This window comes from Amblyomma americanum, chromosome 1 (assembly GCF_052857255.1).
Source record: "Amblyomma americanum isolate KBUSLIRL-KWMA chromosome 1, ASM5285725v1, whole genome shotgun sequence".
Lineage (NCBI taxonomy): Eukaryota > Metazoa > Arthropoda > Arachnida > Ixodida > Ixodidae > Amblyomma > Amblyomma americanum.
Genome location: NC_135497.1, coordinates 315,738,176 through 315,755,348, shown reverse-complemented (window position 1 = coordinate 315,755,348; position 17,173 = coordinate 315,738,176). Strand labels below are relative to the sequence as shown.

At 45.9% G+C, this 17,173-nt stretch overlaps 1 protein-coding gene across 5 annotated transcripts; it reads right to left on the bottom strand.

Moving 5' to 3' along the window:
* Positions 1-916: 916 nt before the first annotated feature.
* Positions 917-17,104, bottom strand: LOC144115376 (uncharacterized). Of its 5 annotated transcripts, XR_013311383.1 has the most exons (4): positions 16,981-17,099; positions 16,787-16,868; positions 16,206-16,356; positions 917-2,304 (listed from the first exon to the last, which is right to left on the bottom strand). XR_013311383.1 is itself a non-coding variant. In XM_077649739.1 (2 exons), exons 1-2 carry the CDS (start codon positions 11,811-11,813, stop codon positions 2,168-2,170), a joined length of 351 nt encoding a protein of 116 aa, XP_077505865.1. In that variant the 5' UTR covers positions 11,814-15,779; the 3' UTR covers positions 917-2,167. The 5 variants fall into 5 exon arrangements, 1 of the variants encoding a protein (XP_077505865.1); XR_013311385.1 differs by lacking the exon at positions 16,787-16,868 and having other exon boundaries at positions 16,981-17,104; XR_013311382.1 differs by having other exon boundaries at positions 16,787-17,095.
* Between the last annotated feature and the right edge of the window lie 69 nt (positions 17,105-17,173).

Sequence of the window (17,173 nt, the reverse complement as noted above, 5' to 3'; positions counted from 1 at the left end):
AAACGCAGCAACCGCGAACGTAACAGCGAGTTCTACTAGATGTTTGTTTTGCAAAGGGAAAAATTAATCCTGCCTCTTTTCATTGCGAGGGCTAGAAGCGCCAGATGCGGAATTCCATCTTATATCGATATCACCGTTTCGCTGTGCCGCATGCAAGCACTATAATCAGTGCGTTTAGTGGTAAAACCTCTTATGCGCGATCCTTCCTCAAACACACGTTCACACAGTGAATTCTCGTTGTTTCGTGCTCAATTTTATAGCTCAAACTTTCGGTCAGTCTATTGGAACTGAATAAGAGCGCCAAGAGTGAACACGTGTGTGCGGCGGTGGGTTTGTAGTCGTGCTCCCTTTGAGCAGTCTCATATATAAATTTGTCGCTACAATAAACATGAGATTTTCGCCAGGTATATTTAAGATGAAGACAGTATATCCAACGCTCATTACGTTTAGGGACAAATTGTGCGCGCGCCATGGGTGGAAAATATATATATGGCCACGTACCAGTGGTCAGGCATTCGACGCCTCGATACTTCAAACTATTAAGTGACCGAAAATCTGTTAAATCTATGCTGATATTAGAAACAAAGGGTAAGGGGACCGAAAAATAGTTCCTTATGCAGAATTCGGAATAAAGAGAGCCCGACCAGAGGGATTGGTACGGGTCTTTTCATTCTTATGCGACCGCTCATCAGCACTGTCAGCGGCGCGCCTCATAGATTCCACTCGATAGGCCCCGCATACGGTAAAATAAACTGGTCCCACGTCGTGGCAGGAACAGGAGCGCAGCTGGGGAGAGAAACTGCACTTCGAAAGCACCGTGTGACAGGGGTAGTAGACGAGTGGTTCTCCACGATGGCCGCATGCAGCACGCTGCATTGTCATGCTTTATCGGTAAGGACAGGTAAGCTGTACTGTCGTTGCGTATGCTTATATTACCGACAGCTATGTCGCACTGAAATACGCGATTTTGACAGGAGCGAAGTGCCAGTTTGCAAATACCGTTGGTTTCAATTAAGCGATTTTCCTGTCTACAGTACACAAATTACATACCCCTCTGGCAATAATGGCCCTCAGCAGCTGAGAAAAGAAAAAAAATTAATCTGACATTAACAGGTGATGCAAATTCACTCAGCCACCTAGCTCAGACCACTGTTCTGTTTGAGGAAAGATAGATTACAACAGTAAGAGAAGACTATAAATCAAATTTAGCAAATATTTAGGGCCTCTTGTTAGCAGTTAAAGCCCAATATTACCCAGTTTGTGCACCCGAAACATAAATCACGAAAACCAGGGTAAACCCAATTCCTGCTTAAAAAGTGCCTTCAAGAGAAATGTAATTTTCCAGTGCAACAGTCTGAAGCTATCGTATAGAAACTGGCAGATGTCTTGAACCTGAAGGCAATGGATAAACTGGCCATGTGATGGTTTCCATGTCATGTTGCATGACATGAATTGCCGAGGAAGACATTTTCTTTATGCTCTTTTACAGTGCAGTTTCGATTGATTTATGGGAGTTTAACGTCCCAAAGCGACTCAGGCTATGAGAGACGACGTAGTGATGGGCTCCGGAAATTTCAACCACCTGGGGTTCTTTAACGTGCACTGACATCGCACAGTACACAGTGCAGTTTCGGGTAATGCGAATTTCAAAAACTGCCAGCAAGAGCCCAGTGCTACTGAATCCGCCTCGTTTGCAGCGAGTTGCAATCCCAGTAGCACTGCTAGGACTGTTATCTTGCCTTTGTAAAATACCTACAAAGAACAATCAATTCAAAGGGCCTCAATTACAATGTTCAGTGGGCTTCAGCACCCGTTTAGCAGTTGTCTCAAAGCAGTATGTTGGCGAAATTTATTTTTTTCTCATTAGCTTTGTGGAGCATTTTCTGCTGCAATGGCATAAACAGGAAGGCAATATGCGGTTCTGCAGCAACACTTCAGACTGTGATGCGACACACGGCAAGCACTTACCTCACAGATGAGTAGGTTACTCATAGGAAACAATGTGGTGGTTGGGTATGGTCTTAAGAAAAAAAAACTGCTTTGTAACACTGTTTTTCTATACGGCCAACAAAGTTGTTACTCATTTATTCATACGCTTCATCAATTACTGACAAGGCGTGTCGGTAGGAATACTTTATTTGGCAAGGAAGTCCTGGCCGACGTAGGCCTAATGCGACTCTGCCTGTAGGCCAAGGTGCAGACTTGTGGGCACAATCTTGAGCCAGTAGCCTGGAACGGGGAATAGGTGCCTTGGACCAGAGAATGCCGCGCCATGCAAGGTCGGCTGCTGCAATCCCTTCACTACTGTCAGTCGTACACAGGGTTGGATGCCATGAAAAGAGAAAAAAGTATGCAAGCTCAGAACAATAAAATGCAACTAATAAACCACTAAGAGAAACCCACAAACAAGTACACAAAAAATGGAATGCATATGAGAGAAAAAAGATAAGGACATCTCCCAACAGACTATAGCAGCAGCCCACGCACTCCTGTAGTGGCTTTGCGTATGGACATTAGAAAGATCCTTAATAAAAAGGATACAAGGAACATTGTTCAAGATGTGTCAGAAAAACCACATACAAAAAGAAGTGTGTACAAGGCAGAGACCAAGAATGAATAAAAATAGTCAAGACAAACAACGAAAGGGTTTCTGAAAGGCTTCTGACGCTGGCACACAGGAGGTCACAAGCTCCATATGATAAAACCAAAACCTTAAAGGGGTGGAGACATCAAAATTTTGGTTGGAGTGTTCTTAGTTTCAAACATTGCATACTCCCACCAGGCGTGTGATACGTGCTCCGCAATTAAAATATGCACATTAAATATTATCACATTATTTATACTGAGCGATTTTGGTTTGTGAGTGTCGGGGTGCGTTATGACGTCACTCCCGAGGAAGAGCAGCAACCCTGGTCATGTGGGCTCCAAAATTAGTGACACAGGGACCGCTGCATCATCTGCTTTCGTACACCATGCTGTGCATATCAGGGCCTGTCGAAATGCCGGCCAGTACTGCAATATGCTTTATTTTCGAGTAGTTCAAATTATGAAACAGATATTTGAAATTACAATACAAACATGTTTCCACAAAATGCAGTGATGAAAAGAAACATTTCACACAAATATTTCATTCCTCTTCATAATTGATCGCATCCTCAAGCTTATTGAGCATCTCAATGAATGAGGGAAAATCATGTAGAATAGTACAATTAGTCTGAGCCATAACTGTGTTCAGGAAAAAACATGACAGCTTGACTTTGTAAGCTGCCGAACGACAATCTTTCGGCTTTTCATTTCTCGGCCTTTTGGCGAAGATCATAGCACCGAAGCGCGGCCTTGTGGTAGAGCATCCGCCTCACATTGGGAGGTGCTGTGTTCGATTCCCAGTGCCGCCGGGTACCCACCGGTTTTAAGATTTCCCCGCCATGGTGCTCAGCTCATCTAGGGTGAGATGCTTGGGAGAAGGGTCTTCAACCAAACCGTTACCTTGACGGATCAGAGATAAGTTGCGCCGTCAAGCAACCCTAAATCCACCTCGTGCGGTAGAAGCCCATCTTTTTTTTTTTAACCCGTCATGCACACCTGTTGATGCATGTGAGCCAACCACAACAGTAGCAAGCAAATACCGCTGCACTTTGCTCGAAGGGGGTTTGTGAGCGGAGAGAGCTATGGCACATCTCTCTTGAGGCTAGAGAAGTGAATGTTGTAAGTTTTGTAACTGGCACAAGGTGAGAGTTTTGGACTGCGGGTTTTAACCACGTGGAGACGTTTTTGTGCCCGCATTTGACGGGAATTTTGAGGCGCAGGCTATCCTTCCCACGCAGTGCACCCCTGGAGAGCCGAGCACTAGGCCGGGGGATCGCCTGTTCCCATTGGATTAATTGGCTGGTGGACCGGAGGCCGCAAGAATCGTACCCAGGACCTTCCGCAGCCGAGGCGAGCACTCAAGCACGAGGCCACGGCTACGGTGGAGATGCTCTTGTCACAGTTCAGACACTGAAAAGGCGCATGACGTGATGTGGCATTGTTGAGAAACATTAATGACACAAAAAATAGATAAACAGCAGCTTAAGCTACAACAAGAGTGAGAGCATTAACAAGACGACCTCTTCCACACGCCCTTGTGACACCTCCAGCTGTGGAATGCTGTCCCAGATGCAGCATTCTCGACGGGACATGGCCCGCTTAACTCTTGTGTATGGGTTTCACCACACTGGAATCCCTGGCCGTAACGGACCCACAGATGCTGGCACATTTCAACTAGGAATCTGTGCAGAAATTTCAGCAGCTGTTTCCTTTCTCACTAGATGAAAAGTGCCTGGGTGATCCGGAGTCTTAGATTTGGAAGTTTGTTAAAATTATGCTCACAAGTTTTTGCCTTCTTTTAATGGTTCATAAGAGTGGTGGCCATATGTGCTGACATTACATGTGCTTTTACAAAAGAAATAAACAACTCTACTTTGAAAAAATTCTGGAAAATTTCTAAACGGAACACTCTGCATGCTTTCAGGGGCTCCATGCACTGCTCATTGTACTGCGAAAGAATATTTCAGGCTTTCAAGAAGGAACCCTTGAACAAGAGGGGTGACAAAGGTTGGTTAGCTCATCACTGAGAAGCACTGCCTTTTACTGCCTTTCCAATGAAGGCACGCTCTGGCATCCCTTTCGAAAGCAGCAATGCCACAGGACAAGCATCAAGCCATTTCCACAAAAAGTAAACAGCTTTTTACGACCTCGTCATCACAGCTCGAACCGCAGAGAAACTAGCCTTTGTTTCTGCAATAGCCTACAAGATTGACGAGGCCTGAAAACAAGATTTACAGATCGATTTTGATGCTACACTGGGGTGGTGTGGCACCTCGCATCAGTATACTGAAAGTGATTGAATTCTGCACATTACTATGACTACGGCTTATTCCACAGAAAATAATTTTGGACGTAGCTGTGTCTATTCATATGCACCAGACCAAATTTAATGAGTGTGGCAACCTGTACAGAACCAACAAGTATATACAATGCTCACTTAATTGAAGACAAGAAAAGACAGCTACAAAGACAGGCTGCCATGCCTAATACTGATTGGAAGCAAAAATAAGCCATGCCGATAAGAACACACCTTGTGCTGGACACTTACAGTATTGTTAAAACTCGCAGCAGGCTTCTGCGTTAATTTCAGTCTGTCCTTTTCCGAGAATTGACCACTTTCTGGATAGTATCCCTCATTATTCCCCGAGTTGTCCAGGTAAACGAAATTCCTCTTGACAATTCTAGGTTGCTAGACACCCTTTAAAGCCGTCACAGCCCTTCAAAGAAATACAGTAGAACCTTGCTGTTCTGTTCTTGGTTCGTGTAATCTGCAGTATCACAAAACCAAAAATTATGCGTGTTGTGCTATTTTTATTCACAATACAAATCCTGGATAACTTTTTGAAACGATTCCCTGGTATACGTACATGTCCATAATTTTGCCAAATTCTGAAAATATGATGCATTCAGAGACCAAGAGAAAATGCCAGCCAAGCTAGTCATCATTTTTGGATGCTTTGCCCACAGGCACCTGAGCACTGCGGAGAAGACTCCGCTGCTGCCCTGCACAAAGGCAAGGACACAAAGCATCTTAAGAGCAGCTATGGCTCTTCCACAATGCACAAGTGTAACGGGATAAAGTATCTGAGAACGGTAAGAAATAGTTGACGGACTGGACATGCCATGAAACTTCACCCCCATCGAAAACAAAAATATGGTAACAACTTGCAAGTGCTAGAAAAGGAACTTTTCAAAATTTGCGCCAGCACATTCACAAAAGTTTTAATGAAGTATAAGTGCCAATAAATGCCAGGGACTAGGAAATGGCGCAAAACTTGGACACAGAGACAGTCATGTGCAGACCAGCAAAAAATTTTTTCATAGGGGCTAATTCAAGCTTGTTGCTAAAACATTGCATTCATAGCATCCAAGAAAAAAATATGAAGGGGGAAGGGGGGCAAGACAAAAAAATAAAAGGGAAGGTGGCACAAACCTTTGCCTTAAAAATGTAAAAGGCCTTGTTTCGTACCATTTGCAGAAGCTATCATGTCAGGATTTCGCATTCATTGAAAAACAGTGCGCAATCACCTTGAAATCAGCGTGTGGCAGATTAGCCAGCAATTAAATTACTGTAATTTACTGTCATTTAATAACGTAATGAACTACTTTCAAGCAGTAATTTCACGGAAAAGTAATTATTTACTAGCAATATTACTTTGATGCATACCGAGTCCATGCTTCTCGTATCTGCCATGCCTTGGCCTCGCGTTTGTGGAGATGAGCATATACAAAGCAAAGAAGCAGTTTATGGTGGTTTAACGTCCAAAGCAATCGATTCGGGATATGAGGGACGCCATAGTGAAGGGCTCCAGGAATTTTGACCACCTGTGGTTCTTTAACGTGCACTGACATCGCACAGTACACGGGCCTATAGCATTTCACCTCCACCAAATTGAGACTGCTGTGGCCGGGATCAAACCAGAGTCTTTCGGGTCAGCAGCCGAGCACCACATAACCAATGAGCCACCACGGCGACTCCCAAAGCAAGAATGAATTCCGGAGGGCACTAGAGACTACTTCGATGTGCTTTGAAGGCGAAAAACATTAACTTTTTAATTTATATTGTTTCCTTCCTTTCTAGTGACACACCTACTCATTAGCTTATAGTCATAGGGCAACACATACATTAAATGAATCATTACTTGCCAAGAAGCAACGCAGTTTTGTGGCCCATGGGTTGTGTGATCACCTCGCAATCTGAAAGGGGCCCCAAAACATTTTCAGTGCATTGTTTTGCCCGTTGGTTGCATAGAAGGAGTTATAGTGATGCTATTAGCATCGGTCGTACCATGTATACTCCTGTTTTTAATATTTTAATTAGCTCGCAAAAACAAATTCATGGTGCTGACGGTGTCACCATACAGTGGCGGTTTTTAGCATCGGATATGACATCACGGAGGGCGAGATTTATGATTGGACAGAGTAAATATACTGCAAATTGTGTTAATAACTAGAGATACGTTTTGCCAAGTATTTGTGTTCTATATTACATTAACAAAACCAACTTGTTTGCCCTAGATAAAAGCACTGTAAAGCAAGTAAAACAAAAATACACCACTAGAGGCTCTGGCTACTTTTTGCATCGACGGACTTTGCGCCTCTGTAAACATCCTGCGACCTAGCACTAACACTTATGGGTACTCTCTGTATCTGAGAGCGGCTTTGCAGAGTTGATCCGATTGAGCCATTGCACTCTACAAGCGTTCGTTTCGGTCACAAGGAATGATGCGTTCAGTTCACATTTAGCAGACAGTGCGCATCGTCAGCTTGTGGAGGATCACCGGGCGGCGATCTGGCGACACGTTCCCGTCAACAGGGCGCACTCCTTGCTCGCCGTGACCAACCAGCGCGCTAGGGGCGATGGTTGGCGGTAAGCAGTAGCAGTACGCGCTATGCTAAATGTGTCTGATATCTTGCGCAGGCTCTCACACCATCGCAGTATCTCGCGCTCGAGATGGGATCCATAAGTAAGGGAACGTCACTGATCAGCGTTCCCTTCTGTGCCGTCGTGGTGACGATGAAGCATCGTTGGGTCAGCTGGGCGTTCACATGGTTGTTGTAACCATGCAAACAGCGCCGCCAGCCCTGGCATGAACGAGTTACAAAGAACAGGCAACCATCGAGTGTAAACTTCCGCCACGTGCTAAGATAGGCTGTTTTGATTGGTCGCACAGTGTGTCGTCATTGGGAGAGTGAAATGGGAATGAGAAGCTGCGCGAAAATAGAGTTGAGGGCAGCATTTTGTTTGCTTGTATTTTGAAATTTCTTCATTGAATACCGTATAAACGCGTGTAAGGGCCGCACCCCGTATTCTGAAAGAAAATATTTGAAAAAAAAAAAAAAAATCCGTGTAAGGGCCGCACCCAAACTTTCCAGGAAACACGCAATAGCCTTCAAAATACATGCGCACAGGAGCTTCGAGGTGCCGCCCATGGTAGGCGCCCGAGGCCGCGGGTCATCATCATCTTTTCTTCTGCCGCGAGCTTCTGCTACTATACTTCCGCTATCCGTATCGGCATCGGTATCGCCAGGTCTAACTTTGTTCTGTTCTGGCTGTCAAAGCATGCGTTTTTTGGTGGTTGTGTTAGCGTGGTCGCTCGGCATAGTTGTTGCTCTCGTGCGCTGTCGTTCTTCACTTTTTCATGAACTGCCTCTGAGCAGTGTCACTGTTGCACGATGGGCAAGCACCTCAACAGCTACACAGCGGGCTTTAAACTGAAAGTAGTGCAGTTCGCTCTCGAACACGGCAAGCGTGCCGCGGGCAGAAAATTTGACGTGGACGAGAAGTGTGTCCGACGGTGGTGCGGACAAAGGGATGCGTTGAAGAATACCAGCTCCAAAAAGCGCGCTTTCCGAGGCTAGCCATGCAAATTTCCTGAGCTAGAAGAAGAGCTGCTATGCTATTCAATGGAAGTGCGGAACAACGGCTACGCATTGACAACGGACATGCTGCGCGTGAGGGCACAAGCCTTGGCGCGTGCTAAAAGCATACCGCACGAGGACTTCAAGGCTAGTGCCGGCTGGGTACGAAGATTTCTGAAGAGGAAGGGCCTATCATTTCGGCGAAGGACCACGCTGTGCCAGCGGCTGCCCCCCGACTATACCGACAAGGTGCTCAGCTTTCAGAAGTATGTCATCGGTCTGCGTCGTGAGCACAACTATATATTTTCGCAGATAGCGAACGCCGACCAGACCCCCGTGTGGTTCGACTGTCCCGAGAGCTGCACAGTTGAACTGAAAGAAAAGAACAGTGTTTTCGTGCGGACAACCGGCGCGGAGCGCCAACGGTGTACCGTTATGCTGTGCGTCACCGCGGACGGGCGGAAGCTGCCCCCCTATGTCACCCTGAAAAGAAAAAAGATTCCTAAAGGCGTTTTCCCCAAGGGAATTGTAGTTCGCGCCCAAGAAAAGGGCTGGATGGACGATGAGCTTGTGCTCGACTGGGCAAAAAGCGTTTGGGAGAAGCGCCCAGGGGCCATGCTGGCCCGACGATCGCTGCTCGTCTTGGACAGCTTCCGCGGTCACTTGACGGGTAGGGTTAAGGAACGCCTGCGCGGTATCCGCACAGACATGGCCGTGATACCGGGCGGCCTCACCGGCATGCTGCAACCCCTGTATGTAAGCGTCAATCGGCCTTTTAAGGTTGAATTTCGAAGGCAGTATTCGGAATGGATGGCCAATGGCAATCACAACGAGACGCCGACAGGGCGGCTTAAGAGGGCACCGCTCGCGACTGTGCTTGGATGGATTTTGTCCGTGTGGAATTCCGTGTCGACCGACATTGTAACCCGGAGTTTCAAAGTGACCGGAATTTCAAACAGTTTAGACGGGACCGAAGACGACTTTCTATGGGCTGAGCATTTAGCTGAACACAGCACCAGCTCGGAGTCTGAAGACTCCGTGAGTGATGCCTGAACGGTAAATAAATGCCACGCATTCCAGATTGGTTTGCTTTCACTTGTATCGCATGTATGGGCCGCACCCCGAAATTTGCCCCCCGAATCTGGGAAAAAAAGTGCGGCCCTTACACGTGTTTATACGGTAACTCCCATTCCTATGCATCGATTCTAGTAATTCTTTTTGAGTCAGCATCTGTGCGACAAAGAATCCATCTGAAGTGTAACCGGCATCCGTTCAAGCGGTGTTTCGCAGCCCCTTGAAGGCCCTTGGTTCAATTCTCTGCACCCTTGGAAGAAATTTTTCTCTTTGCTGATGGTGTCATTGGGGGTTATGGACCACTTTTCCTGGACGTCGACAACAACCCCGGGTATCGACATTAATGTGCCACTTAAGGCTTGCGCCTTAAAAGCGCGCAAGCAGTAATAGCCAGCACCCCAAGGAAGCGGAGCACGCAGACGAGAGGTGATGTGCGCGCAGGCGTCGGCACTGCCTTGGTGAAGAGTCTGCATATCAGCCACAGGACTGCTACGCATCTTCCTGCACTGCATACGGCCTCGCACACAAACGCACTGCATGGCCACCAGGAGAGCTCCATCACCAAGGCATGCCATATGGCACCTTCGCGCAGACGCACTGCGGGTGCTTGAGCAAGTACTTTGACGTCGCCGCACTGACAAGAAGTCTCAACTAACGTGTATAAGAAAGTTGGCCATGAGTTGTCGGGTTTTTGTGGCCTCATCTGACGCCGTATTTCTAACTCAAGGGCAAGATAGGCAACAGCGTCCCAGTGACATGCAATTTATTTCCACCAACTTGCCTCCAGAACAAATCAATTGAACAGCAGAATTGGCAGCTTCGCGCACACCTGTGCACTTCTGGGATGATGGGTGGATAAGCAGTCAATGCACTCCCGCTGTTTACGTGGATGACAAATTCTTCAATATCAGGATGGTGGAACCATATTACATATTGAACGATGTACTTCTGATTGAAGAGTGATATGACAAAGACCTCATCTACATCAGCAAAGCGGCTGTTCAAATTGACTAAAGAGGGGCAAAATTTCTGACGCCCATTTTCAAGCACAGTGGCGGTGCAAACTAAAAAACTCTAGAAATTTTGCACAAACTATGACCAATGCGCAACATTTTAGCATCGAAACAAAGTAATTTTCATTACTTAAGGCAGGTAATTGTAATGTAATGTCATTACTTATTGAGACCAGTAATTTGTAATATAATTTAATTACTTCTGTGATTTCTAGGAAAGTAATTAGTAATGGAATTTAATTACTTTTCAAAAGTAATTTTGCCACGTATGGTGTGTGGTCAGCGGCTGCCTAGGGAACTTCTCAGTGTCCTTAAGTTCTTACGCAAACAATGACACACCACCCAGTTTCCTATATGTGACAATGTTCATGAGAAAAAGGAATATTGTGACAAAGACCACGAAGCTGGCTGTGGCGCGTTACAGAGCACTCGCGCTAGGCCAACGGCCATTAAATTATATCTCTGCCGTCGTTCATCGCGCCTCACTCGTTGGACGGCCACCACGTAACAATATTATACACCACATAGCATTTGCATTGGAGGGAATGGCCAAGAGCATTTTCCATTTGGTTTTCTGCGTGCTAAAGGAATATAGACAAGTAATTTTGGTGGCATGTTTTCTTCTCTACAACGATGCAGAAAATACTACTACGCATGAATCACCATGTGATATTTGCCCATGGCCGCTAAATAATTTATAATTGAATTTTTTCTGTCACGCTGTTTCGGTTTCAACAGCCGAACAATTGCTGTGACGTCAAAGAGTGATTTTGTGTCACGTGAGGCATGGAAAAACGCCCATATAATCGCTGCTTCATCGTTATAATTTACTGCACTGCTGAAGCCAGCCTTCCTGAAGAGCCGGAATGACAACTAATGTGGAAGCAGCGATTATATTGCAGTTTTTTCATGCCTCACGTGACCTGTAGGCACATGTTGGCGTCACAGTCCTCATTCGGCTGTTGAAACTGAGACCGAAACAGCACGAGAAAGAAATGCTATTATAAATATTTAGTGGTTATAGGAGAATACCAGGTGGTAATTCACGTATAACAATGCCTTACGCATCATTGTGGGCGGCGTCTCAGGTCGCTGCAGCGTTGTCATGTCAACGTGTCTTGTGGTCAGGGCGGGGGACGGGACTGGGGTGAGCGGCGAGGTCGGTTCAGGTTTGGCGGGCTGGGGCACAGCGGGGCAAACCAGGTGCACACGGCCGATGATAACGGCAGGCAGAAGACTCCGAAGATCCAGGACCAGGATAGGGATGATACCCCGCATCTCACACCAAATGTTAAGTGTCGACCAGCCGAATAATAAGTGGCGATGAATGATGGCAGTGAGATGATTTTAATGGCCGCTCGCCTATAACGCGACCTTTCCGTTCCCGCACCACTGCCAGCTTCGTCGTCTTCGTGACAATATTGCCGCTTTGCACACAGTTTTTCCACAGTGCCGCGAGGTATGCCTTGATGAGGTTTTACTGTACCTGTGAGTACTAACGTTGCTGAATCTGATGCGTCTCAAAGTGAAATCTGAACCAATTCGTACACCTCCCGCAGTAAGGCCCATGATCCAACTACAAAATTGAAGCCCTGATCTATTGCTATGCGATGCATTCAGAACAGGTGCTGCCCTTGATGGTCTCACAGATAACTTTGACCACAATGGCAACAAAGGCATCAAAGGTTGCCTCCAAACTATAGCTCTCCAAAATTCGTGGCATATTTTCCGCTGCTCTACTGTCTTTTTCCACAGTGGCCCACTCGTAACTCACCTCAGTTCTGACTGCGGGGCCAATCTAGCAAACAAGTCTTACACAGTGCTGTTCGGATGGACCTTATGGCCATGCCACTGCTCTAATTAAACCCCACCACATTCGCTCGGCCCCATGGCACCATTCCTAACAGAGGTGGGGGAAGGAGGAAGTTGGAGCACCATGAAAGCCAAATGTACAATAAGGACGTAGTGCAGTGGCCTCGCTCAAAGCTCTTGCCCTGAGCTCAAACAGCACAGGTACTTCTGGTTGAGCTTACAACTTCGCCATGCCCGAGTTGACAGCTCACCAGCCACACACATCGAAATAAATTTTTAATTACACATGCCAACAATGCCACATCTATTAAGATACGGAAGATGATGTTAAGCCATCTATGCTCTAACCAACCCAAAATTCTTACCACTGTCAAGTAGATGACCTCGATTCTCTTCAGCAATACATCCAGCTCATTACTGTTCACAGCCATGGTAAATTGTCATTTTTACCTCTCAGATTTTCTCACCAAGAGGCAGGCACAAGGGCAATCGGTTAACTGTCTGGTTCTTGGGACCAAGTGACATTAAGCAATCACTACAAGCTCTGGACAAACACTCCCTGAAGGGGCCACCGAAAATCTTGCACCAAAGTTCCAAATTACACTGTTTGAAAGGGCACTACTTTTTTTCATTTATTTGTATCTCAAAGGCCCACAAGGGAGTATTACATGAGGGGTGGGCTGACATGCATTAAAACCTATTGCCACAAAATTTTTTCAGAAAAGCCAAACTGAAGTGTTAAAAACATAACAGCGCGGAAAACGGGGACTTCAAGGATGGAAAACACAGGACAAGCGCGGGTGTCCTGTGTTTTCTACCCTTGAAGTCCCTGTTTTCCACACTGTTAAGTTTTTAAATATGTATCACCAACTCGCCCGCACTTGTCCTGCGTTTTCTACCCTTGAAGTCCCCGTTTTCCGCGCTGTTAATTTTTTAAATATGTATCACCAACTCGCCCGCCTTGCTATCGTGTTGAAGAGCTAAACTATTCATCCACATCCTTGAGGTTTTTTTTTTGCTCCCATAATTCCTACTGCACTAGAAGCCGTGTGTTGGTGCTTGAATCTGAATGCCACACACCCATATGCATGCAGCACACATCCTTTACCTGCATAGAACCACATAAGATCATGTCAATGCCCCATTTAGGGACAAGGAGTGCAAGCAGACAGAACAGTAGGAATAAAACGCAAACACTAATGTTGTGTGAGACACTCCTGTGCTCTGTCTTTTGGGCTGCATGTCTCAAGATGAACAACCCCTTCCCCATTTTTTTCAAAAAGTGAAACTACAACAAACATCTACTGCTAACTTGTGAAAACAAAACGACAAACATAGAAGGAAGAACATAAACATGTCTCGTCCTTGTCTTTCTTTGTATTCTTCAATTACGGGAACTACTTCCTCGTTCAGCTACCTGTCCTACCTACATTCGTCTGCGACTTCTCGCCTCTCGCCACTGCTTGTCTCTAGGGGCACAAACGTTGCCAGTTTCACAGCAGGAGGCCCACTTTCATAATTATAATTTGCTAGATCCGTGACAGCCTAGTTGTTTTGTTCACTATACAGGCAGGCTTTGTTCATTTTGGGTCTGCAGGTGAAAGCTGTTGTCTTAATAGTGAATGTTTCCACGTTTTCTTTTCGTTTCTTCTTTCTATGTAATGGCTAGGATAAAAACTGTTGCCCACCCAATGCAAAGGAAATAGCCACATAATCATAAGGTCTCTTCCATTTGGCTGCACTTTCTGCACTAGTTTAAGAAGTGCGGCACGAGTTCTAGGCTGGCTTGCACTTGCCGAAATGGAAGCGCAGCTGTGGTGCAGCAATACGGCGGTGCCCATGCGTAGGTCGAAGAAGCGGAAAGGGTATGGCACTATTTATTTAATGAAATGATGACAGTTCTTTGTTGAAATGTTTATGGGGGTTTAACGTCACAAAGTGACTCAAGCTATGAGGGATGCCATAGTGAAGGGCTCTGGAAATTTCTACCACCTGGGGTTCTTTACTATGCACTGACATCACAGTACACGGGCCTCTAGAATTATGATGGAGGCAAAATTCTAGGGGCCTGTGTGTCAGTGCACGTTAAGGGAGCATAGAGACCTAATTTTGGTGGCATATTTTCTTCTTTATAATGAAGCGGAAGACGCTACAATGCATGAATCACAATGTGGTATTCGCCTACGACCGCTAAATAATTCATAATCGAATTTTTCTGTCATGCTGTTTCAGTTTAAACAGCCGAATGAGAGCTGTGACGACAAAGAGAGGTTTTAGGTCATTACAGGCATAAAAAAACTGCGATATAATTGCTGCTTTATCGTTTTAATTTACTGCACTGCTGAAACCAGCCTTCCTCAAGAGGAGGAATGACAACAAATGTAGAAGCACCAATTATATTGCAGTTTTTCACACCTCACATGAGCTACAACCTCTCTTTAAGGTCACAATCATCGTTCAGCTGTTGAAACTGAAACAGCACGAGAAAGAAATTAAGTTATAAATTATTTAGCAGCCGTAGGAGCATACCACTACTAATCCGTGTATAATAATGCCTTACACCTCATTACAAAAAAGATTGGTTTGGTTTACGGGGGTTTAACATCCCAAAGTGACTCAGGCTATGAGGAACACTGTAGTGAAGGGCTCCAGAAATTTCGACCACCTGGGGTTCATTAACGTGCACTGACACTGCACAGTACACGGGCCTCTAGAATTTTGCCTCCATCAAAATTCGACCCCCGTTGCCGGGATTGAACTCATGCCCTTCGGGTCAGCAGCTCCCTTAAAGAACACCAGGTGGTCAAAATTTCCGGAGCCCTTCACTACGGCGTCCCTCATAGCCTGAGTCGCTTTAGGACACTAAACCCCCATAAGCCATAACCTTTCAGCAAATAACTGTCATATTTTCATTAAATAACACATGCCATACCTTCTCTGCTTCTTCGACCTACACATGGAGGAGTTGAGTGACTGTTTGAGGCGTCATAATGAAAACCTAAGCGGTCAAGTCCAGTCGCATGGGCAGCATTTCAGTGCTAATTCGTAAGTCGCCTGTGTGTATACATGCACCGACTTTTTTTCTCTGTGAAACGACGATTTCCTAGAGCAGGTTCACGGCAACATTTCTTTGCAATCTGCTGCTTGAAGATTCTTCCAAGTGTTTCAGAATTTTGGTGGTCGTTGGTGTCGGAGGCATGCAGTTGGCTGCACTTTCGTGACGACAGCAAGGCTATCACAATCAGGCCTGCACACGACCATTCGTTTGGAAACGGCCAGTCCCAAGCTGCATTTGAACTGTCTGAACTTACGCTGCACACTGCCGGCACCACCGCAGAACTTCACAGAACTAGTGCAGGGAGTGCAGCCAAATCAAAGAAACCTATCATGACCACAATTTTAACAAAGTGGTAGTTTGGGCTTGTTGGTATAGCATATTAGAAGACAGCGCAGCACAACGGGACAAAGAAAAGGAGCACACAGGGCGAGCGCTTATCCTGTGTGCTCCTTTTCTCTGTCCCATTGTGCTGTACTATGTCTTCTAATATCACCACAATGAGCTGTCACACATTGCAACAGTGCCTTGTGAGCTTTATGCACCTCACAAGCTTCCAAACAGTCAAAGGACATCATGCACATTGTCCACAGTGTTCATCTCTTTAAGGCCTCTTTGCAGCATCAGCTGTAAAAATGTCTTCAGATTAGAGGGCTTAAAAGAACGCTTGCTTTTCCAGTTGCCTCATGGGCTCCATGCTAGTTGGCCACCTAAGTCCAAACACCTTCCCCACGTAAAACCGATGTTCGGTGCAGGTGGCACAGCACTCACTTTAAAATTATCAACGAAGGTGGAGGGCTCACCTTGTGGCGCCTTAAAGCCTTTGCTGCCTCAGCATTTTAACGACCCATTTGTTCAGCCTCTGCGCCAGCAAGTGAACGCCGGACTCGAAGCAGGATCAGGAAGGCCCGTGCGTACCAGAAAACTGCAAGCCAGTTTTTCAAGTGCTGTTTTCTGAAATAAACATGAATTTAAAAGAAGAACATGTTTCGCTCTGCAGACACCAAAGCGTAATCGCTTATCTCGCCGCAATTTTTACGCCTGTTTAAGCAAGCGAATTGTAACAGGAGCACACAATTGTGAAGTGCAATTAAGTCAACACTTTACAGACTTTTCCAGCCGCGGGGCCACAAAAAATCGGACCGCGTACAAAACTCATCGCACGAACGGTTAGTTCAACTCACGACCGGCTTTATAAAGCCGGTCGTCGTTTAACTGTTGTCAAAAGTTTCCCGCCTTTTTTCGGGAGCACGCAAAAGCTGGTAATTATGCGTGTTTTACATGACCATGAGTTACGTTGGGCTGGGTTGACAAAAGATATAAAAACACGCTCAGCGCTTGCTCTTTTCCGTAGACCTGCACAGAGCTTTTGAGCAGAACTTACGATAAAACAGATGAGTCTTTCCCTCCGGCCCTTTGGGTCCACTGGCGGGCAAGCGGGCTCCGTGCTAGCCCTGGGTTATCAGCTAACACAAAATATTCGGTCGCAAGGAAGTTGACAACGGAATGCCGAGTGTCAGATAACAGGCAATCGCTCAGTATGTGCATACCAAAAAATAGAAAGAACAAATTACTCACGTGCAACACGATCGCACGCTCCTCACGCCGACCGGCCATAGTGCTACTGAAACTACAGTGGCTGGAATACCCCTATATTCATTCCAGCCACTGTACCAACTGTACTGATCAAACATGGCTCAAACAGCAAAAAAAAAAAAAAAAATTGCCGGACGTGACGTTTTTTTTTCAAACTGGATGCGACGTCATGGGT

What these genes read in the sequence shown, in the direction of transcription:
- LOC144115376 (XM_077649739.1), bottom strand. Translation starts at nt 11,813, where the DNA reads ATGCGGGGTATCATCCCTATCCTGGTCCTGGATCTTCGGAGTCTTCTG. An exon ending in GACGCCGCCCACAATGATGC is followed by an intron (nt 2,305 to 11,599) that starts GTAAGGCATTGT and finishes TACGACTGACAG; the next exon opens with TAGTGAAGGGATTGCAGCAG.